General features: G+C 42.7%; 1 protein-coding gene across 1 annotated transcript in view; it reads left to right on the forward strand.

The window, feature by feature from the left end:
• LOC119661409 overlaps positions 1-25,097 on the forward strand; it is a 178,333-nt gene that overhangs the window by 91,273 nt on the left and 61,963 nt on the right. The window contains exons 2-3 of the mRNA XM_038070743.1: positions 7,533-7,741; positions 23,052-23,187. Of these exons, the coding sequence (XP_037926671.1) occupies positions 7,533-7,741; positions 23,052-23,187 (345 nt within the window). The remainder of the gene's footprint in view (positions 1-7,532; positions 7,742-23,051; positions 23,188-25,097) is intronic.

Consider the following 25,097-nt stretch of genomic DNA (forward strand, 5'->3'; position numbering starts at 1 on the left):
GTTGCTACTTAAGCTTTGTACTGATGAAGGGAGTAAGGGAGTGCTCCCGAAATATATATATATACACAATAAAATAAAATTGTAGTTAGGAGTAAGCTACTGGTCTATCAATTTTAGATACTAAATATTGAGTCAACGGCGCCTGGAGCAAAAGACACTCCCAGTTAAGAGCTCAAAGAATACGCTACCCACGAAAAAAAAATGAAATGAAGGCTTTCTTGGGCGTATAAGCGCCTGTTATAATATATGTCGAGTGTAGCAGTGCTGTCTGCATGTAACCGTAATTATGTACATATTCGCGTTTGTCTGGATTCTAAACTGCAGTGCTTAAGAGGGCCAATCGACTTAACAACGGCAGTAAGGCTGTGTCATATGAAGTCAACAACTAACAGAAGTGTAAATAGATCCCACTGGTGACAGCAGCTATTCAGTGGTTCACTCCTACGAATTTATATTTCTGTGTCCGGGAACCAAAAGGGAGACACTTTACGCGACTGCGTACAACATTTAGTTCTTTAACTTGGAGAACGACTCCGTCAATGCAAAGGTTTTGATGCGAGCTCGTTTGGGAGCCGAGCCAACGTTTACCTCCGATAAGTCTTCCATATCACTAGTATGTTCGCCAGGAAAACACTATCCTAGAAGACTGTATGATTCGGATTTGTTGTATGTATTTAAGAAACTCCCACTCCAACTCGGTGAAAAAGGCTGTATCTTAACAATGCAACGTACTTCTGGTCTTCCACTGTAATGATAAAATGAAAGGAAACCCTCCAAATTTGATAAACGCTGAAAGTCCGCTCGCACATATTGAAGCTTAACCGAAGTGTTCCGTCGACACTCGCTTGTTTGGCTCTTTGCTAGCTGGGGACAAGTGAGCTCTTTAAACATTTCGATCCCTCACGTGTCATTCAACAAAACTTTAAATGTCCTTACACCGATGCGTTACAATCATACAGATAGTCAGGTCCGAATCTGTCGTTATGGCCGTAATAGTTAAAGGGTCAGGACTTATCGTCAAGTTACGTCCATCGTGATGCCTGTCTGGTATATGTGCAACACGAATCGAGGGAGGCTGGTGGTCTGATGCGTCGGTCGCATGTTTGGATCCGAGGATTGAAGAGCGGCTAATCTTATTTCGCCATTGCACCACTCGCCCTTGGGAATTCTGTAGCAAATTCCCATTGGTAGCTGGTTAACGATTTCGTCCTAAGCATCACAATTTTTCGAGCTGCTCTAATTACAAACATGTGGACTGGTACTAATAATAAAATCAAAAAGAAAGTCGGTTTTGAACTCCCGACCAACTAGAAGGGAATGAATTGTGCTGGCATCACAATCTTCTAAAAGTTAGCTCTTCCGGATGTTATTAAAACATGAGTCAAAATATGGGATAGGTCTGACCTGTGTGGGCGCATGTGCTTGTGTATGGGATGAGAGAAACGCATAGCTTCCGAGCATTTAGCCGTTAGTGGTCCATTGTATTCGACGTCTCGTCTTACAAATTGTTACAGATTCCATAGAATTTCCGTTAGTGAATGTGACGCTATCTGCTGCGAATGATTCCACTTCCTCATTACAGGATAAACACGAATCATCTTGAAAAATTTCCTATTGTGAATATATGCATGTCAAGCTAGTGAATTTTGACCAGTCAAAGTGCCCACAATATTTCTGAATATCTTCTTGCTTTTATACTGATAACAGACTCCGATCCCCTTGCAACAATCCTCAATTGTATTGAAAGGTTTCCAGAAACCGCCAATTCTTTCCCTCTCACACCTATCACCTGTTCTCCCGGATGGTGTACTTCTAAGAGAGTTTCTGAAGATTCAACTCTGAAGTTCGTGTAAGTTTCGTGACGATATTGCAGCTTGTGCAAGATGTCGACGTCTGCTGCGTTTTGACTATCGGAAGCAAGTAGTTGGTCTTCCGAAGATGGAATTACTTCCGGTGCTATCGTCTTTTCTATTTTAAAATATATTTCATGCATGATCCATCATGGGTAGCCAGCCATTGGAGAAAAGGTCTTAAGTCAAACCGAATTTTAGCTTAGTACCTCATCCTCGCAACTTTAGCTATGGTCTAGTATTCAGTTCCACTTTGGCTTCAAGCTGTATTACAATGTGCGCAAAGTAAAAATTGTTACTCCAGTTCATGCACCTGCCTAAAACCTGTCCAGAAGCTCTGTCGGTTTCGTTAGATACATGAGTTTTTCTGAACCGAATTCAAACCCCGTTAGTACATAGAATATATGTAGCAGCCACCATGGAAAGATCATATGAAGACTTGCGTACGTAAGGAACCTTAATTCTTGTTTGTTTTTTCTTTATTGGTACACGGACCCATAAAATCATAGAAGGACACATCCGCTCCAGCTCAGCCGCGCGAGCGGGGATTCACACCTACTAACAACCACTCTCGGCCCACCAGATCCAGGATCACCATTTGGGCATTACTTTGCGGAATGGGTTTGCCTTTAAGCAGTCGTGCTTCTGCTCCTTTCTGCTTTCACGCTTCTTTCTTCCTTCAAAAACTCCTTCTATGTCTTTACAACTTTCCGGGCTCACGCTCTTGCCCAGCGCTTGATACAAATTCCTCCTCTCAATCGAACTGCTCTGGATCCCCCGGTATGCCGATGCATCTAGCATAATTCGGTAAATCATTCAACCCAAAGCGATGCAGATAATGCCTGTAGCAACTACCATGTCCCGTAAGGAACCAACATAATATAATAGTTAGCCTGTGCGTAGTCTCGTCCTTTTTGCGTTGCTAGTATTGGGCTCATCTGATGTTCAATCACCTGCATACATACTATGTCCGTAAATTTGCCGGCAATTATTACGGCTAGGTCGTCCGCAAATGCTTGCGCGAAGACTTTTTTGTCCTCCAGGAGCCACAGCCATAACAGTAGAGAGAGAACCCCTCCCTGTGGGCAGCCCCTGAAACATCCTGCTTCAATAGACTTCTGGCTGATCGATATGTGGATTTTTCTCCACTCTAGCATGTGAAGGATCCAACTGATTAGTGACGGTTCGATTCCATGCTGTCTTGCCGCATCACAAATTGCCGCGAATGAGGGATAATTGAAGGCACTTTCGATGTCCATAAATGCGCCTAAGGCGTATTCTTTCTGGGACATCGCCTTTTCAATTTTTGCCGTAAGGTCATGGAGTGCTGTCTTCGTGGATTTGCCTTTCTAGTAGGCGTGCCGCCTATGATGAAGTGGTCACTTAGGAATGTGTGTATCCCTTATGAACCGATCTACTAGTCTTTCTAGTCCTTTTAGTAGAAAGGACGTTAGACTGTTCGGTTGGAAGCTTTTTGCGTCTGTTTAGGTGGGTTTCCCTGGTTTGGGAATGAATAACACCTTCACATCACGCCACTTAATTGGAACATAAGCGTTTGCTAGGCATGCGCGATATATACTCCGAATATGTAGACCCAGGCCTTCCATTCCCTCTATTACCAGCGCAGGAATGATGCCATCCGGACCTGCAGACTTGTATCTATGGAACGAGTTAGATGCCCATTTTACTCGCTCCAGTGATACTACTTTGCATGCTGCTGTATGCACCTGTTGGCCCCGAGATTAGATTTTTGATACTGCCTCGGAAGTGCACTTCAAGCCGTTTCTTCATCGCTTTCTGTGTACCACCCGTTCTGTAAACGTAAATAACCCATCTGAGTGAAATTTCACAGCTACCCGCACAAAATGGCTGCTTATGGCACTATGATCCACCGCCTCCTAACAATTCCTCTCACAGAGGAAGACTACCGAGCGAAAAACTCTACATCATGGACACGGCTAAGAAGAACGGGTACACCAGCGCCACCATAGACACAATGATTAGGAAACACACACGAAGGTTAGAACGTAGTAATCTCACTACACTATATAGCTCAAAAACGATTAAGTGTCACCTTCTCAAATCTGTCCAAACACATGCAAAGGACATTGAAAAGGTTTGGCCTACAGCTGGTAGGATCAAGCCGTATCTACCAGCTAAAATCCTAGCTGGCTGGGGAAAAAGACCGAAAAACGGTAGAGGAGATGAGCGGCATTTATAAAATCGCCTGCTCAGATTGTCCGAAGGTGTATATCGGGCAAACAAAAAGATTGGTAACTACCAGATTTAGGGAGCACATGAAGGAGGCAGAGCTGGCTGTCAAGTACTCCCGAAAACCTACTAAATCTATGGTGGCAAAACATATGCTGGAATGCGGCCATAAAGTAAGCGCCGAGGATTTGAAGGTTCTAAGGCAGGTAAGAAAGATTAACCAGCTGGATGCTTATGAATGCTGGTTCATTAGCAAACAACCGGTTGACACTAGGTTGAATTCAGATCTGGGTAATTGTTATTCCCCATTGTTTTAAAAAACTCTTTAAGAAAACTAAATCAACCCCTTCTCGTTTTAGGATAGATAAATTAGCTATTAGAACCTTCTTAACATCGGGTTCGGGAACGCCGATAGTGAGAAAAGTTCCCTTCTGGTGTCTCTCTCCTGTTTTGCTGCCTAGCAACATCGAGGTGGAAGTGTTGATGTTATTCTGCACACCAAGTTGTTCCAGAACCCCTGCACCATTCCGCTCTTCTTCTGAAAGGCAGAAGAAGCAATTTTTAACTGATGGTAGCTCAACGTTAGTCGCGCACCCTCCCACACATCGTTGAGGGAGTAATAGTGCTGCTTGAGTCACTCGTTCGTGTCTTCGTTGGCAAAGTTTCGCCGTAACATTTTACGGTATACACCTACCGGCCGAGCCCTCTTTGCTGCCTCTTGTGTCGTAGAGTTAGGATCGTCCGAGGACCACAGCTGCTTCCGTTTCCCCTTAGTCGTAGGTTCCCCGAACGATCCTTTTCCCTCAACCTTGGCACAGCTCTTGGGTTGTGATTTGCCCGAAGGTGGTTTGCCCGAAGGTTGTTTGCTATGCGTGGACAGGTGCTTACCCATGGGCAAGACTTTAACCTCAGCAGGTGGCGCCGATTGGAGCCTCTAGTCAGGAGTGCTGACAGAAGGGGCCTGCTTTGACTCGTCCATTAAGGACTGGGTTCCAATTAGATTGGTTCCCACCTGAGTAAGTAGAAAATCTGAGTCTAGACTCAGGTTTTCCATCGATGGGCTTAGGGTTGCCCCTTTACTCGGGGTTGGATCGTCACGGTCGAGGTTTAATTGTGTTTGTTTAATAGGTTTATGTTTTTGTTTTTTTATTTTTTCATAATTGGCTGCTATTGTCTCAGTTTTATCGGGGAAAGTAGGTCGATCTCGGCAGGGCCCCTTTTTGCCAAGACAAGGGTAGTTGAAACTGGGGGTCGCCTGGTACCCAGAGTCCAACGTTTACGGCCACATCTTAATCCCTGTGATCATTCAGCCCTCGGCACGGTAGTCACACCTTGGTTTGGGGTTTTGATCACCACTTGGCTTCAGGTGTCACCTCCCGTTTCCTGGAGGATCTTCCTTATTGAGCTCCCTCATAACGATAAAGTAGGTAATCGTCGAGGGAGGTAAAAGTTTCAACTTCTATAACTTTGTTAATAATAGTTTAATTTCCTTTAAACTTCCCAAAATTATGCTTTATGTTATCCCTTTTACAAGTGCCAATTTTATAGTTCTAGCATGAACTTAAGGGGGGTTTCCGGCTCAATTTCCAAAGTGTGGTAATATACTATTATTAACTTTATTTGTGCAGATATCAGAACCTTTGTGACTTTTTTCAGATTTTTCGTTTGGATAGGTTCTGAGAACGAAACCTGTTGCACTTTTTGGGGGTCATATTTTGAGCCCTCACTCTACTACGTTTCACCGGATATCAAATATGGGACCAGTTTCGAAAAGCACTGAGCCCTTTCATTTGATACCCCCCACATGGTCATGTATGGGGAGCCCCCTTACTTGCTGTATGTAAACCGAACACCAGACCACATGTTCTCATCAATTTTCGTGACAATCAGTCCAGCCGTTTTCGAATAAATCGGGTGTGGTAGACGGATAGATAGACAGACAGAAAGACGGACAAACAGAGAGACATCGAATCGATTCTAATAAGGTTTTTTTTCATAAAAAATCTTAAAAAGGACTGGGGAGAAGTAGATTCTTCAGGAATGACATTTTAATATTTCATTCGAATGACAATTATTCTTGTTAATTATGACGTCAGCATCTTATTTGCATGACGTAAGCTGCAGTGCGATACTGTCCTCTATGCTGTTGCAAAATTTAGTACTCCTGAGATGAACGTAAGAGGGTTTTTCGGGTAACTTCAAAAAGTTGGTATTATACTTTTAGTTAGCTCATTTGAGAAGATATCGGAATGGGACATATTTTGAGGTCTAGATTTCATATAAGCCCACCACCCTCATTTTATCCAGACTTTTGCGTTGAATAGTTTGCGAAAATGAGTCCTGTCTCACTTTAAGTGTGCATATTTTGCCTCTTTACTCGCGCATTTTGAAACCTACTCCAAACTAATAGTTTTGAAAAGCACTAATCGAGATCTTTGATACCCCACATGAATACATTAGTTGAAAAAAAATTACACCCCTTTGCATGTATGGAGCCCGTCCTTAAGACTCCGCGTAAATTTATGTCACTCATTGTATGCGTGACATTTCATAGTTCCCACCTATCCACCACGTGAGGTTTTGCTTTACACAGAAGCTTAAAAATGACCCCAAACTGTCATTAGGCGACTAATCAACCTGCAATATTGTGTGCACTCGGGCATCCATGATTCCAGTATTATTTCACCTTGTAGGGGGCAATTACAATTATTTACATATATTACACCTTGTTCCATAAGGGATTCAATAGTGCTTGGTCTGTACTAGGAATGTGCTTTGAATGCTTCAATAGAGTTCTTAGTGTTAGATTTGCAAGGTCAGGTCAATTAGAAATCCGCCATGATAGAATAATCCCAGTTATGCTGAAGTTCTTCCTATGGTTGCTTTATTACTATTGCGAATCCGTGCAATTTCCACTGTGGGTGGAATTAGGAAGCCTGCCTCTTGGGGTTTTGGGATACAGCCTCCAAAATACGACGGAGAAGGTATATAAGCTGTTTGTTGGTAAATTACCAGACTATTTACCTCATTTCCTCAAAATGACGCATTTAGTTTTATGTTGTGACCTAGGACTTTGTATGCAAAACCTAAAATCTATGGAAAGGTTTTCATATGACTATTTCGTTCCTAAGTCGCAGCTGACTAGTCCTGTCCCTTCTCTGTTTTACACTCAAAATATATTGATATCTCACAAGATATGTTTTATAACTATCAAAATTATCCCCTGCATGAGGTGCTCGAACGCTAAAAGCGTTAGTCTTTACAAGTCACACAGTATGTGGAGATATATATTGCTGCGGTCATACACCTCGTAAAACCGCCGTTTGCTATGGCTAAGTGTATTCCATTAGAGCTCCGTAAACCAAAATTAAGTTTCTCTTCCTTTGGACTAGATACGAAAAACGTCTTTTCCAATAGTAATATTCCAGTAATTTTTATGTTTGAATTTTTGTCTTATTCGTATCTTTTCAGATTTAGCGACTGCTCTTAAGGACGTCCGCGTAATTGTGCCGAGGACCGTTAAGCGGGGCGATAATGCGACACTTAGCTGCTATTATGACTTGCAGAACGACACCCTGTACTCGGTGAAGTGGTACAAAGGTAGACGCGAGTTCTATCGCTACACACCCCGTCAGACTCCCCCAATGAAAGTCTTCCCGCATAGCGGCATAAACGTCGAGGTAAGTAAAGTATCTCAGAGTAGTCGCCCAGTCCTGCTCCTAGTCTGCAAAGTACACAACAATTTACATCACAACATGTGTCGGGGATGTGCACATGACAGTTAACTTTTATGAGCCTCTAAATGTGTTTTAATGGAGTGACTACGCTAACAGACGTTAACAGGGAAACAGGATACAGGACAATTTAGTCGGGATTGCAAAAAGGCGCCGTTTTCGGGCAATCAGGTGTTTTATGAGATAGAAGTGTTGAGCCGTTTGAAACAAATTTCATGCAGGGATTGTTGGGGATTATAAAATCGTTTTAATTATATTTTAATTGGATAAAAGGATATCAAACTACATCAGCTCATATGCATGCCCTTCCTGCTTTTAAAAGCGTATACAAATCGCCAAATTTTATTCCGGATATTCGAAAGTTTTGTTTACGAGTAGCTTTTCGAAACCTTCGCATAATCGTCCTTTTTTTACGAAAATAATCGCATTGACTTGTTTATTTTGAGGTGGTCACCGAAAGTCGGCATTGGTTCCAATTATCCCACGGAAAAATAGAAATATCAAACCGAGTGAAAGAGGGCCTAATGCTTCTGATGGAAAGTAACAGTTAATGACATACAAAGTCCTTTATTTTTTATAAGTTGGTTTTTTAGAGGCGGAGAATTTTAAATCGGAATCAAACACGGAAAAATGTTCTTAATGTCCTAGAATTGGCGTTATTCGACAGATAATTTGATAGCATTGATCTTTGAATAGGATTCCGGGCATGCCCTCACCGCGACTGAGGTGAACATGCTGCCATCAGGAAAACCAATTTTCACACACTCATTGCAATACATTAGGCTACATTTCGGCAACAACATGTCCACTGTTGGTCTCTAAATGCTCAACATTCCAGAGAAAAAAATACAATTGCACGGTCGAGCTAGCAGGTTCAATTCGTGAAATTAATCCTTCGTCAAATGTTTCTTTCAAGAAACTAATTGTATTGCATGTCGTGTTGGATATGATACCATCCGGCTGAAATCACTTGTTTGTAGTGTTCTTCTTCTTTTTCTGTAACCTTTATCCCGTTCACAAGCGGGGTCGGCTCGTCGTGATGATCGGCTCTATCGAATGCCTGATCTGGGTGCAATCTGGTGGCTTTGAAATCCCCATCCAGCGTATCAAACCACCGTTGTTTCGGCCTGCCTTTTGGTTTTCACGCCACTAGACCAACGTAACATCTTCGTCTCCATTACCGCAAGAGGCCGTTCATTGCCTTTTAGAGTTGACCAACACTCAGAACCATAGAAGGCGACAGGACGAACGACATTGCATTAAATTTTAGATTTGAGACGTTCGTTGATACGTCGATCTCAAAGAACACCAATTGTGGAACTCCACTTCATCCAGGTTGCGTTAATGTGTCAAGCAATTTCATAACGCAGTTCTCCGTTGGTTGATAACGTTGATCCGAGGTATTTAAATCGCTCAGTTCTGGGCAGATCACTGCCGCTGATAGTGATTGTCCCTGTTTTATGGGGATCGGTCGTCTAAAATTCAGTTTTGATTAGATTCAATTTGAGACCGTGTTGCATGAGGCCATCATTCCATTTTTGGACAAGTTGCTCGAGATCATTTTTGCTATTAGATGCTAGGAAAACATCATCTGCATAAAGCAGTGTGTAGGGCACTGGACTCCATAACAAGAACAAAAAGGAGTGGTGAGAGACACGAAGCGGTTTTGATATAACCGCCATACTTCGAACTTTGCTTTTCGGATCGTGATAGAGCAATTGAACCCAGCGCACGAGTTCTTCTGGCACTAAGTGTTGTCGTAAAGAATACCAGATGAGTTCGTGTGGTACACGGTCAAACGCTTTCTCTAGATCCAGAAATGAAAAGAGGTCGCTGCTTCTCCCGGTGTGTCCCCATTGGTAATCGGGCAGTGTGTATTGCGTTAGTAATTCCTCAGTTCTAGACAAATCTGACTTGATTCACGGTTATTTAAACGATTTCGCGGATACGGTTGTCAAAAATGCGTTCAAAAATCTTCACGATATGGGAAAGTAACCAGATCGGACGGTTATTTGAACATTCTGCTGGACTACCTTTCTTTTTAAGGGTTTGTGTAAATGCAAAACCCTTTTAAAATCAGTTTACTGTCTGTCTGTCCATCACACGCATTTTTCTCAGAGACGGTTGTAGCGATTGGCGCCAAATTTGGTAGAAAGTTGGGAACTATGAAGGCTCACGCATATAGTGAGTTACATTTAAAGGGGGTGGCCTCATACAGACAAAAGGAGTGTAAACATTTTTTTTTCATCAAATATAGTCATGTGGGGTATCAAATTAAAGGTCTCGGTTAGTACTTTTGACATTTGTTGAAAATGTGAGGAGTGCGGCGGGTTGAAAGTGATAATTTTTTAACAAACCCATTTTCAGAAACTACTCAACCGAAAAATCTGAAAAAAATCAGGGGGCTGTCACTATATGGTGCCTAGGTTACGAAATACTCTCCATACTCTCAAATAAAGTTAATAATAGTAAATTACTATAATTTTTAGTAATTGACAGGAAAACCCCCATTAAGTTCACTCTTGAATCACAAAATTTTATAGCAATGTAGACTATAGCATAAAGCATGATCCTGCCAAATTTGGTGAAAATCGCACTATTACTAACAAAGTTATACTAGGTCAAAACTGTTGCTCCTCTGCAAATTCAAGACTATGAATGTCAATATCTCTTGGAAGTGATACACATAATATATGTATATTTTACGTGGTACATGCTAATGGGACAAATGCACACTCAAATTTCTTTATGAAAGAAATACGCAAAACCCGCTGAATAACCCGATTAAAAATTTTCACTGAGCCGCAGTGTTGGGTCCCAGCTCTTCGATTCATTCGTTTCATTGCCTCCTCGACTTCTGTTACGCTGGCATGAAAGTCCTGAGGGGTTTAACGTGAGTACCTGCCGTGAAGGCATAATCCCACGGTCCTCTTCGGACACGGATTGATTTTGGGACCACAATTAGAGCCCCGCCATGCAAGCACAGCGGTCCTGGTTTATACTGAGTGCAGGCTCAGCCTTCATACCAGTGGATGCGAGGCCTATCTAACACCTCTGCCGTAACTAAGGGGTACGGCACCCGAGTTGTACAGCGCAACTCCATGCTCGAGCTCCGAGGAGCTCTGCCCGCGATGTAGGCATTAGCACAACCACCTTCATGGTGGTCCCACTAGGGGGCCAACCGCAAATAACTGGGCCGAGAACACATCTTCCAGGAATTCTCCTGGAGCATATGCTCTCAGAGGGCAACCGCGGTTCCCATGGTACCAGATAACCTCCGGTGAGGCTTCGTGGCAGAGCCACTTCAGGTGAGTCCCTTGCAGACTCGGGTCTGATCATCCTCTTCGGGTCTGATCATCCTCTTACTACTACTACTCCGCAACAGAAGTGTTCGATATCGTGTGTACGTTCGTTACGGCTTTTAGTAAGTCGATACAGATCTCTCTCGCTATCCCGAGTGTCCAGTTTATCGTAAAGATTTTTGTAATGACACGCTCGGGTGACAGCGACCGCTTTTTTTGTTTCTCGGTTGGCATTCTTATAAATTTGTCAATTAGCAGGCGTTTTATCGTCGAGAAATTTGTAGTAGAGGCGTTTCTTTTCACGGATCTTCGTTTCAACATCATCATTCCAAAGCCAAGTATCTCGGTTAATGTACCGCTTACCCGGCTTGGTGACCCTGGGGGTTGCAAAGGCCGCTTTGTGGATCGTGTCTTTCAGTTGGTTCCACGACTGTTCCACATCCGTAATGGTCAGTAATCGTGGAAGTAAGATCGTTTCTTCTTCCTTGTCACCAAGTCGCCACCATTTAATGCGTCGCGGGCCAGTGCGTTCATGACGCTGTTTTATCGGTGGCTTCACAATGATAATAAAGTCGTCAGCAGGCACGTGACAAGTCTTTTTGATCGAGAAGTTGCCAGAAGGCATCTTTCTCGGCATCAGGTCGACCTATCTCTGGTGCGTACGCAGTGAAGAAGTGAATAGTGCGATCACTGATATAATGGTGAGCTTCTTGAGCTGATCATCAAATCGTTCGACTTCTTTAGTGGCATCAAGAAACCCTCTGAGATGGCAATGCCAACACCATATGGAGTGTGTGGGCTAGCAAAATAGCCATTTTTACTGCCTTCGCGTTCAATGTCGCAGCTTTTGGCACCAAACCATCGGTTGACAACTTCTAATTGAGGAACAAAAGTATTGCTCGCCGTTGGCTATTTGTTTTTTGCCCGCCTGTCATACCCGATCTACTTGAAAACGGCTAAACCAATTGTCACAAAATAAGAAGGTGTACTCTGTAAATCCCTTTACATATAGCAAGTGGCAACAATTTGTGTTGAGTTTTAGGGGGCTTCCCATACATGTGAAAGGAGGGTGTAAAATTTTTTATCACAAAATATGGTCATGGACTTTAGTACTTTTCGAAAATGATCTTTGGTGAAACATAGAGGAGTGAAGGATCAAAATGTGTGCCTCAAAAAGTGAAGCAGGTCTTATTCTCAGAACCTATCGAACAAAAAAATTTGAAAAAAAAACAAAGTGGAGCATCTCTACGAAATCTAGGTCTCAAAATACATCCGGTTCCGATATCTGCACAGAGAAAGTTAATAATAATATATTTCTATATTTTAGAAATTTACCGGCAATCCCTCTTAAGCTCATCCTAGAAGATCTTAGTAGTAATATAAAGAATAACATAAGGCACAAGTGAAGTTTGAAAAAAATCCAACCATATAGGGTGAAACTTTCCAACTTTCCTGTTTGGAAAAATATGAAGGAATATGTTGGATTTCCAGCTATAAACGGATGAAAAAAAGTGGGCAGAAGTTTCTCACACAAGACGAATATAAAACCTTTATACCTGAAGCGTGAGCCTCTGGTATCCCTACTTGTTTACTGTTTTGGTAGAAAAATACTTAAAGAATATCTGTCTAAATTATTTTTCAACAAACATACCCATGTGGGGTATCAAATGGAAGGCCTCGATTAGTACTTTTTAAAGCTGGTTTCAGTTCTGACATTCAATGTACACAAGGGGAGGGTGGGAGCTGAAAAATGGACCTTTCTTTCGCGGACTCATTCTTAGAACCTACCCAATCGAAAAATCTGAAAAAAAAATCACGAAGCTACCACTATACGGTGCCTAGGCTCCGAACTACCCTCCATACCGATATATGTTCAAGTAAGATTAATAATAGAATATCACTATTATTTTTTTGCAGTTATCTGTGAAACCCGCCTTAAGTTCATCCTACAATCATGAAAGTATTATAGGGTATAATATGAATCATGATCCTGAAAATCGCACTATTTCTAACAAAGGTGTAGTACGCCAAAATTGTCGCTTCAGTGCAAATTCTAAGACTTTGAATGTCAGTAGCACGCGAAAGTGAATATTGTGACCTAATATATGCAAAACATCACATTCTTGGTACTAATGGGCCGAATGTGCCCTTAAATGTTTTTATATAGGAAGTCCGCAAAAGCTTTCATACTTGAAGTATCCATCTTATGGTTTCCCGACTTGTCTCTACATACTTATACTATACCTCATTTATCAACTGCATGAACCAGCTCCGCAGAAGTGAGGCAGCCATTTTGTTAGGATATATATGGCACCCACTTACCATTTGGTACGGTATTACGCGTCAATCGCACCTACGCGCTATCGTTCACGGTTAAATGAAATGCGCTTCAGCTCTTCTCTAAGACTTCCCGAGACGTCCGCACTTCTCCTCTACTGTTCTGTGCCAAGTGCTATTGGGACGACCCACTCCTCAATCATGTTGGAGAGTGGAATAGTGTATTAGGTAGACCTAATGTGTGATTGAACTACTGCCACTTCCGCTTTGCAATCACATCACACGTACGAGTGGTAGGCCTGCACGTCGACCAAGATCTTTATTTGAAATAGTGTTAGGCTAGCGTACCGCGATGATACGGCCCAGACAGGTGTTGACGAAAGCTTGGAGCGTTTAGGTAACAGTGGGATTCACCTTTCATATGCTACTCCCATACGGTAACGCAGAAAGAACAATAGCACAGAACTTTATCTCGGTGTTGAGATAATTGTAAGTCCAGATTTTAGATAGAGTAGCGAAAGCAGATCTGTTTGAGGAAAGATCTCGTAGTCAGTTAAATTCCTCCACATCTTCTGGGCAAGGCAGTTTGAAGAACATCACCTTTAACAAGAAGAAATAATATCGGTAGCAAAATGGCACCCTAGCAAACTCTGCTTTGAAACTCACTGGGTTGACCAGGTATCAGTGAGCCTCCATTCAAATACAGTCAGTAAACCACGACTATACAGAACTTTCCTCGACATGTGCCTCCTTGTAATACTCTCTGCCTACTCCACTGCCTCCTTGCTGCTCGATTTGAATTTAAATAATAATGGCACAAAATACTAAGGCAGTCATATATTATCAATTAAAATTGGAGTTCAAGTTTGAAAAATGTTATCTCACGTTGAAATGAATCTCAAAATTTAACCCAGACTCCAAAGAAACGAGATTTCATCGGGCGATGGCGGTCCACTAACGCATGTTTCCTTTTGGGATAGTTAAAAAACCTTTCAGCGTTTTTAACGCGGTTTTAACGAGCAACTGCCAGTTGCCGGTCTACTGAAGTTTCTTGACGCCAGATATAATGGCATGAGGTGTTTCAGTGCAAATGTACAGTATTTTTTTCGAAAAAGGTCTTAGAGAGTTTTATTAGATTGCACCATAGAAATGAAAAATACAAAACCCCTTCATACTTCAAACGTCTAGTTTCCAGTTTCCTGATATATCTTCTTCTTTTTCTTTAGCCTTTGTCCCGTTCACAAGCGGGGTCGGCTCGTTGTGATAGGTTTCTCCATTTGGCTCTATTGAATGCCTGATCTGGGTCCAATCTCGAGGCTTTTAAATCGCCATCTAGGGTATCAAGCCACCGTTGTTTAGGTCTGCCTTCTTGGTCGTTTATCATCGACTTCGATGTTCAGACCAATCTTGGCAAGTGAATTCTCGTTAGCACGAATTACGTGACCATCGAAGACGCCTCTCTCACAACTTTTCCACGATCGGTGCATTTCGGATAAGATCAAAACGTGTCACGCCACTAGTCCAACGTAACATCTTCGTCTCCATTACCGCAAGACGCCGTTCATTGTCTTTTATGACCAACATTCAGAACCATAGAGACGGACAACATAGCGGTAAATTTTAGATTTGAGACGTTCGTTAATACTTCGATCACAAAGAACACCAGTTGTGGAACGCCATTTCATCCAGGTTGTATTAATGCGTGAAGCAATTTCATAGTGCAGTTCTCCATTGGCTGATAGCGTTGACCCGAAGTATTTAAATCGCTCAGTTCGAGATATTTAAATCGCTCAGTGACCTGCCGCTAACAGTGAGTGTACCTGTTTCATGGGGATCAAAAATTCAGTTCTGTTTAGATTCAATCTGAGACCGTGTTGTATGAGGCGATCATTCCATTTTTGGACAAGTTGTTCGAGAAAATTTTTTCTATCAGATGTTAGGAAAACATCATCTGTACAAGGCAGTGTGTAGGGCGTTGGACGTTGGATATCCCGTGTGACAGTGTCCATAACAAGAACAAGGAGGAGTGGTGAGAGGGCGCTTCCTTGATGAACACCAACAGAGACACGAAGTGGTTTTGATACATCCGCCATACTTCAAACTTTACTTTTCGGATCGTGGTAGAGCAATTGTCGTAAAGCATACCAGATGAGTTCGTGTAGGACACTGTCAAACGCTTTCTCTAGATCCATAAATGCAATGTAAAGAGGGCGATGCTTCTCACGGTGTTTCTCCATGAGTAACGGCGGTTTGATTCACGGTTATTTCAACGATTCCGTGAATACGGTTGTCAAGAATGCGTTCAAAAATCTTCTTGGTATGGAAAAGTAGTCGGATTGGACGGTAATTTGAACATTCTGCTGGACTACCTTTCTTTTTCCATATTGTGTGGTACTTTCTTGCCAGTCAGATGGTCTTCTTCCTTCCTGAATAATCCAATGAAAGAATTTACTGAGCCACAGTGTTGGGTCCCAGCTCTTCGCTTTCCAGAGCTCAGATGCGATGTCGTCAAGTCCTGTGGCTTTCCTCGATTTCATTCGTTCTATTGCCTCCTCGACTTCAGTTGCGCTGACAGTTAAGTCCTTAACGTAGGTACCTGGCGTGGAGACTTAATCCTACGGTCCTCTTAAGACACAGATTGATTTTGTGACCACAATCAGAGCCCCGCTGAGACAAGCAAGGTACCAGTGTATACCAAGTGCATGGCTTAGCATTCATGCTGGTGGATGCAAGATTTACCTAAATCTCTACCGAACTAAAGAGTACGGCACCCGTGTTGAAACGCAACACCACGTCGAGGACCAAAGGTCTCTTCTCGCTTGAGCATGACCACAACCACCATGAAACTCCCATTATGGGCCTACCGTAAATAACCGAGCTGTACCCACATACAACGGGAGTTCACCCGAAGTGTGAGAGTCCAGGAGCTATCCCGGTGCCCATGGTACCAGTATACCCCTGGTAAGGTTTCGTGACCAATTTGCCACTTCAGATGAGTCCCCGTGCAGACTCTGATCTGATCGCCCTGATTAGGCCTTTGGAGCATTCGCCTACTGCATCACGGCCGGCAAACCAAAGTGAGTACAGCGTCTCCCGGTGCCACCACTATGGAGGTTATCCTCGGCCACTTGGTTTTGGTTTGACCGACAGGTATGCCGCCCCGTCTTCCTCACCGCCACCTCTGAGCACCAGTTTCGCTAACAGGTGGAACTGGTGCAAATGTCGGCAATGATTGTTGAAATGGAGGATGAGCAAATTCTTCAGTTGAAATTTGCTCGGAGTATTCTCGCCATCTATCCGTTGCGGATCGACGGTTGGTAAGCAAAGTACCGTTCTTGTCATTAACGCAGCAGAAATGTTCGATATCCTACGTACGTTCGTTACGGCTTTTAGCATGTCGACATCGTGTCCAGTTTATCGTCAAAATTTTTGTAATGATTCGCTCGGGTGACAGCGACCGCTTTCTTTGCTTCTCAGTTGGCATTCTTATAAATTTGCCAATTGACCAGCGTTTTATCGTCAAGAAACATGTGTTAGAGGCGTTTCTTTGCACGAACCTTCATTTCAACATCATCATTCCAAAGCCAAGTATATCGGTTGATGTACCCCTTACCCGGCTTGGTAACCCCGAGGATTGCAGGGGCCGCTTTGTGGATCGTGTCTTTCAGTTGGTTCCACGATTCTTCCACATCCGTAATGGTCAGTATTCGTGTGAGTAAGATCGTTTCTTCTTTCTTCTCACCAAATCGCCACCATTTAATGCGTCGCGGGCCAGTGCGTTGCTCACGCTGTTTTATTGGTGGCTTAAATGGCAGGACGCAAACAACGGCCGATGTTCGATGGCCTCATAGGGAACAACTTTGCAATCAGTGACAGTGGTAAAATGTTGGCGTCTTATGAGAATATAGTCGATTTGCGTTTTACTGCTCCCACCATAAAATGTAGGAAGATGAGACAATCGTTTGATAAGTTATGTATTCATAAGTACAAGGTTATAGGTGTCTGCAAAATCGATTATACACTCGTCACCCTCATTGCGCGCACCGAATGCCTTTCCCCCATGACACCTGTTACGGTCTGCCTTTTCACCCACATGACCATTAAGATCGCCGGCAATGATAATATAGTCGTCAGCAGGCAAAGTCTTTTCATCGATAAGTTGCCAGAAGGCATCTTTCTCGGCATCAGGTCGACCTGTCTGTGGTGCGTACGCGGTGAAGAAGTGAATAGTGCGATCAGCTGATAAAATGCTGAGCTTCATCAGCCGATCATCAAATCGTTCGACTTCTTTAATGGCATCACGGAAACCCTCTAAGATGGCAATGACAACATATTGAGTGTGTGGGTTACCAAAATAGAAAGGTAGGTAACCAGTTTTACCGCGTTCGCGTGCAATGTCGCAGCTCTTGGCACCAGACTATCGGGTTTCTTGCAGAGCGCAGATATCAATGCGCCTTTTCCGAAGGTCTGCGAGTTCCCCAGTCTTTCCAGTTAGGGTACCAACATTTAGCGTGCAGACACGTATTTGTGTTGTTCGTTTTGTTCGGACTAACTTGCTTACGTCTTGATGCCGTCCATGCGTCAAGAATCCTTGCCCATTTGTCCATAAGACCGGGACCCGTCCTGCCGCGTCGACTGAGGTGGACGCCCGAGCATTTTTTCGAGGCGTGTGACTCAATCCGATCATTATGTTTGTAACGACATTGTATGGTATCCATTTTCTTGTCCGGCCTGTCGCGGGACCTGTCACCAAGAGAGATCAGGTAGGATTTAGCATAGTGGAATAACTCCAACTATACTCTATTCATCTCTTTCCCTGATCTCAGCATTTTATTTTTGTTGTACTGAGGATAGTACAGAGTACGTTGCCTCAAACGCTCCTCCATTACCTGGGCTTGGGACTAGCATACTACTCGTATGTTAATAGCATGGCGGAGTTTCCTGATATATGTACATATTTAATTTTTCAGGCTAAAATTGTGGACGCCTTTTGCCAGGTAGTTTTCGGAATCACAATCTCTTCCTTGATGCGCAGAATGTAATGGCACCTAAGTATGTCTATATTCCTTCGAGAATAAGTTTTCGCGAAAAGCATGCTCTGATTTTCTTAGTTTTTACAATTACAGTCTACAAGGCGTTTTTGTTTTTTTTGTTTTTTAAAATCATTTTTATTTTTAAGAAATAGGTAACAATAGTATATAGATTGGAAAAATGAACAATAAAAAACAATCTTTTAAAATATCAAAAATAACTTAAGTCGAATGGCCACTGTGGATTCTCAAAATTTTCGAATAACAATTTACATCCCGGAACCCCCACTGTCAAATTCGGGGGTACTCTATTCTTTTGTCCGTGGTCCGTCTATGTATATGATACATAACCGGATCACCGGCAGAATCAAGAATTAGACCATTTCTGTCAAGGTACATGAATGCTTCGGGAGGAATGAAGCCTGTCGTGAGAGTTTTCTCAAAATACCCACCATTTGGGTAGACCGGCTGCGAAACCATGCGAAGCAGATCGCACTATATGATTCCGAATCAATCTGACGATAACTGTGTCGATTCTTGGCACAGCAGCAGCTGCATACATCACTTCATTAGTTACATAGTGCTCATAGTTTGACGAAGCAGTCCTATTAAGCCCCGTGCAAGCAGGTAGACATTTCCTTTCAAAAATCCTTATTTTCTCCAGTTGGCTAGCACTCAAATTAAACCAGCTAGCACACCCGTAGGTGAGCACCGGTCTAACCAAAGTAAGATAGCAAATAATCTTAACCTTCCGGCTAAGATGTGGAGCATAAGAGAGTCTTCGAAGAGACATGAATGCCCTGCGAGCGCTTTCTAGCGCGGCTTTAACGTACTCGTTAAATTGGAGACGCTCGTCAAGACGCACTTCTTATGAGGAATACGCTCAGAACTATCCTCGTTCGCGACAATGTGGAAATCTCTCCAATTCCTTTTCAAGTTCCTACTGGCATACGCCAAGGAATTCCGAAACAGAATCATTTCACACTTTTGCGCATTGATTTTCATCCGCCAACTGTTCGTGAAGACCCTTATATCATTGAACATCTTCTGAAGTTCAACTTGCACCTCAGTTACCTTCTTGTGTGCTGTGTAGGCTATCAAATCGTCAGCAAAGGCAACCAACGACCTTTTGGGAGATTTATTAAAATCGAAAGAATTTAGTAATTCGCCGGCAAATACTGCAAAAAGTGTAGGCGCAGTCACTGTCTCTTGCTGTAATCCATTCAGAACATGAAATTCTCTGCTAGTAGTGAGATTTCCATCCTTAATGATAAAGCACTTGCCATACAGCATACTACACATCATCGTTACGAGGTGGCTGGGAAACTCATTCTTCAGGAGCCTGCAAATCAGTCCATCCAACCAGACGGTATCAAAGGCTTTCTCCATGTCTATAAGGCAAGCGCCTACGCACTCACCATTGTTAATTCGCCAGCAAATATCAGACGTTACCTTCGTTATTGCATGTATTGTCGAATGTCCAGATCGAAATCCGAATTGCGCGTTCGGCAATAATTCCTTCTTCTTGATATGCCCGTTCAAGGCTTTCAATACCAAAACCTCAAACACCTTGCTGATGTTAGGCAACAAACTGATTGGGCGGTAGCTTTGAGGGCTGGATGAATCCTTCCCTGTCTTTAAAATCGGGAATACTTGGGCTTTCTTCCATTGTCCTGGAAAGAAGGAATTGTTCAATAAATTATTGAACAAAATGCAATAATTACGAATGGCAATGTCTGGTAAATGCCTGAGGACCACGTTGGGAATGCCATCCATACCGGATGATCTCTTATTGTTTACTCTTCTAAATATGGAAGTTAACTCTACACATGAGACAAAGTAATCAAGCAGATTATCACTCGGTATGAGATCAGCCTGCAACGCAGGGCTAAATTGAAGAACTGTGGTGCCGTTCAGGCTATATTTGAAATTGTGGACATCTCGTTCTACAATTTCCGAAAGTCGCGTTGGCTCTAAGTCCGTTCTGGGCCGATGCACCGATTCAAAGTACTCCCCTATAAGTTCGAGTTTCAGAGCATCATCCATCACGATGTAATTGCCTTGCACATCAGCAGTTACACTATTCGTGTCTATAGCTGAGTTAATAAGGTGTTGTATTTCGCTGCCACCGACTTTAATTCTCGGCACAATTACTCGTGACTTCTTCCGGAATAACGTATTTATCTTAGTAAACCTGGAATCTGAATCGCTTGGTGAAATATCCTTTAACTTCTCCCGCCATTGGAAGGTCACTTCATTTACGTAATGTTGACGGATAAGATCCCACGCGATCTTTAGAAGTGATTTGAACTCAACCAATATGGGATGATGATAGTCCCCATATCTCCGATAGATTTTGTTGACGCGAGTGAGCAGAAGGCTTTTCACTTTTTTCAACCGTTTTATGGCTGCAGTTTCATATCCTTCCATATTATTGCGAGGTTTAATCTTAGGGACGACTTGTTCAATAGACCATAAGAATAGCGTTATGGTCGCTATCGTAAGGAAGAGTCTGTAGTTTCCGTTGAGGATTCCTAAAATTAAAGTTCAAGCGCGCGTCAGCAATGCACAAATCCACATAGGAATTTGCCCTAGGCCAGGTTGGACTCTCTGACCCATATAATTCGCATTTATACTCTATCTGGTATTGCTCTATCCAAGATTTGAGGAATACCCCTCTGGGATTGTTTTGTGGCGTTTAGCCACGAGGTATGCTTAGCATTCAAGTCGCCAGCTATAATATAATAATTATGCAGCCTATTTAGTTCGAGTATCGTAAACAGAGAATGTAATTCCTCCTTGAACTTGGCTTCAGGCTTCAAATTCAGGCCTATTAATATGCCTGAAACGATAATGGCGACCCACAAGTATTCCGGTACCACCTCCCCCATCAGAATTTCGTCTATCGTTCCTCACGAATTCAAAATCCTTGAAAGTTATCGAATGCCTCGGACTGAGATGGGTTTCTGAAATCAAGACTATGTCAGGCTGTTGTCTGGCAGCGAAACCATCGATTCCTACGATGGAATTCACATTATTCGTGATGATCCGGAGACCATCCAGTGGTACCGCTGTGACTGCAGACCTAGCAGCGGGCATACTGTTTATGTAAATATTCTCTTATGCTATTTATTTTTGTATTGTGTACGTGTAGCGTATGCCACATGTTTTCACACATGGTTAGTATTTTGTTGAGGATGGTGTTCATCCCGCCTCTTGCATCTTGTTGGGGCTTCTTAGCTCCCCCTTGTCGAACTACTTCTGCAAATGGGATCCCCGAGACGATTGGTCCCGAAGGGGCGGTACCGTTCAACGCCGCTGACACCTTCGTTCTTTGGGCCGATATCGGTGCCTGCTGCCTAGTGACCTTAACATTGCGGTCATCCACGGTACGAAGCCGGATGCCCTCCGCTTCTGCAGTTGACACAGAAAGTTTTTTCCTTGCCATCTGCTTCAGTCAGCGAACATTCGGCTGCGGTATGGTCTTTTCCGCACTTTACAGATCGTAAGTGCTCAATCAATATCAAGAGTGTGATAATCCTACGGAGGAAAAAGGGAGACTGTGAAATTGCGGCGACTTTATGTCGCTTTTCACTTTTATTTCAAGGAATAATCCGTATCTGTGGTTAGTAGTCATTTCATTCATAAAACCATAGTCTGATCACGTGATGTGATATATGGTAGCGAAATTATTGTTATTTTCACAAGTATTTACCAGTCGTTGCTGAAGTCTGTCAAATGGTTAGCATTTTACCTAACAGACTATTACTATCTAGTCCTTTACTCCCATATTTATTGTCTCCTCCAGCAGTTAGCCAATATTCCAATATTAATGGTGGAAGGGCCCCAACACGTGGACAGCTTTGAGTTTTTCTCATGACTATAGTATTTTCTTTAGCACCTTGCGCACCAAAAGGCGATGGTGTCTTTGAGCCATCTACGGATAATGCTGCTTTCTCTGTTTCTACTGCGTCATAGTTGACTTTCCTGCCCAGTATGAACTAGATTTCGGGAATACTACATCCTGCATTTTCATTACTGTATCCAATGTAAAGCAAGCAAGACCAATCTGGTCTGCGATTCTTTTCATCATTCTTTTTGCCTTCGGACAATCTGGATCACGTCCGAAACTCTAGTTCATTAAATTGCTGTAAAGTATCCCAACGCCATCATTAGGATATTTGGCCTATCGCATTTGCATTATTGCCAACTGAATAGTAAAGTTAGGGCAGTAAAAACCGTGTAGTAGCACACGTATCCCTAGTCCCATCCACCTGAAATCGTGCTCAAAATTGCAAAATTTTAAACATCAATTTTTAGCAAATTCATTCTCCATTGAAGAGGGAGGCAGCAATCGAACTCTCAGTGACACCTTCTAAATATAGAAAGATCCAATGAAACGAAATGGGACCAATTAATAAACCAAATTCAATAGTCAAACGAAGGTTACGACGTTTATGCAATGGCAGAATTGCCGGCAAACGGTGACAAGCCAACCGGTATTTCTACAGGACTCCCTTTCGAATAGGGACTCAGTTGTTCATTAATGTCTCCCCCACATTCAAATCCATTTATCTAATAGATCCCCAACTCCGCTTGTCAAAGAGTAGACAATAGAATGGATTTTAAATTCATTTTCTGTTTCAGCGATCAAAGTCGAATGAAAGCCACCTTCTACTCACATCTGTCGGACCATCAGTTTCCGGGAAATATAGTTGCGAAGTTTCAGCTGACGCGCCGTCCTTCGACACCGACATCATGTCCGGCGATTTGGAAGTTGTTGGTAAGTTGCTAGTATTTAAATGCTGTTTTATTAGATATTTCCCCCGAAAGATAGAAGGTGAAGTCATCCGCTAAGGAAAGGTTATGCTGACCAAGTGCTTTTCCCTCGACTTGATACGGAACCTGCTGTGCCATTTCAGGATAATTCTGCGCAAAATTTGTCTCCGAAAGCAGATAAATTCTGTTTGGGCAGAGAAAATTTATGATTGCCTCATATGAAATGTACATGTCCTCATACCTTTTATCTGCGACAATGAAAAACTAATTATTTCCCTTCTTTAAATGTAATGGGTCATTCACAGTGAATAGTAAATTCTAGTATCACAGCCATTGAAGATTTATGTGCCTATTAGGCCTGCAATTGTTATTCAAAAGCGATTTTCCACGTTTACGAGCATTTAGGAGCACAATAAAACCTTTACCGTACCAATTTCAGACTGACAGTGTACTCAGCAGGAGTTACGAACATGGAGTGTGATATGAGTACCTGGAAAATGAATTTGTCTTTGCCCGGAGTGTACCCCACTAGAAAAGGGAGGTTTACTGCTAAGTTCAGTGATACTGGATGTTGTATATTGATGACTTCATTTCAAAATTGAGTACTACTACCCCAAATATGTGTATATATATATTTATTATTATTCTGTTAAGGGAAGTTTCCAGGCGTCCCAAAAAAAATTATTGTGCCCCTTTTATTGGTTATAGTGTGCCTATTAAATGTAGTATGTATACATTTAAAGCAAATTTATAACCATCTGGAATTTTTATATATTCCCAACTTCCAAGTATTTCAACTGGTATTAAGTATTCTCCCAGGTGCCTCAATCTACTTTACACAAGTGCTGGGCACTGTCCTAGAACGTGTATGGAGGTGTTGACACACTCCGCACAAAGCCTGCAGGCAATGTCTGTTTATATTTCCAGCTTCCCCAGGTGATAGTTTAGTCGGCAGTTATCAGTGAGTATTGCCACTATTATCCGAAGGTGCCTCTTGGTGGAGTTTAAACAGTCCTTTGCGTAGCAATTACATCTTCCTTGGACCAATGACCCTGTAGCGCGACGTATTCGCAACATTCAAAATGCTACCCTCTCCTTCTGCTGTGATGCACCCACCATTGTACCAAACAATCAGTTACAACGTGTTTCAAATTTCTTATCGAAATGAACCGTCGGTGTTATGTTATCCCTTCGTCTCAATAATTTGGGGTACCACCTAGAAAGTATAACAATCTTCCTTCCATTTAGGTACATCCATGCCTCACTGACATTCCCGGCCACTCTGAAGGTCGTCCTCCTTGCCTGCATCCTGCAACGACCTCCCGAGAAAGCTTTCGTAGCATTCCGATAAGTGTTTCCAACATGGATTTGCCAGAGTAATTTTTTGGCTACGTCGATTCTTTACCAACAGACTTTATTAAAGACCGCAGAATCGTAGGAGGTTGTGTGGACTCCAGGAGCCGTCCAAGCGTTTGACACAATCCAGCAAGAGTTTGTAGATGCTGGTAGATGCTACACTTTTGGCATTTTTTCAACAATACGAAGCCATCGTGATTTCGTCAATACCTCAGACAGTTCAGTAGGCACTGCTCTTCACCAGTTGATGAACCAAAACTAGCAACCGTTGGGTCTCTTTTCAAACTCTGAGCTTGGAGCTACTTGAAGTACTTCCGTTTTTCCCTTCAAGGCGAAGCGTTGACCGTTTTCACAGACCATAAGTCTCTAATTTTTACCTTAAGGCAGAAGCCCGACAAAACCAGTTTACCTCGGATATTCGAAATGTGTCTGGTAAAGATAACTTAATCGTTGGATTATTAATTAAGTAGCTGGGTAGTTTGAGCACAAGACTGTCGTAGGGAAGATCGCGTTTCAAATGTCACTGATGGCAGAGGGATTTGTATCGTGATTTGACGT

The sequence above is a fragment of the Hermetia illucens genome, chromosome 1 (genome assembly GCF_905115235.1).
Source record: "Hermetia illucens chromosome 1, iHerIll2.2.curated.20191125, whole genome shotgun sequence".
Lineage (NCBI taxonomy): Eukaryota > Metazoa > Arthropoda > Insecta > Diptera > Stratiomyidae > Hermetia > Hermetia illucens.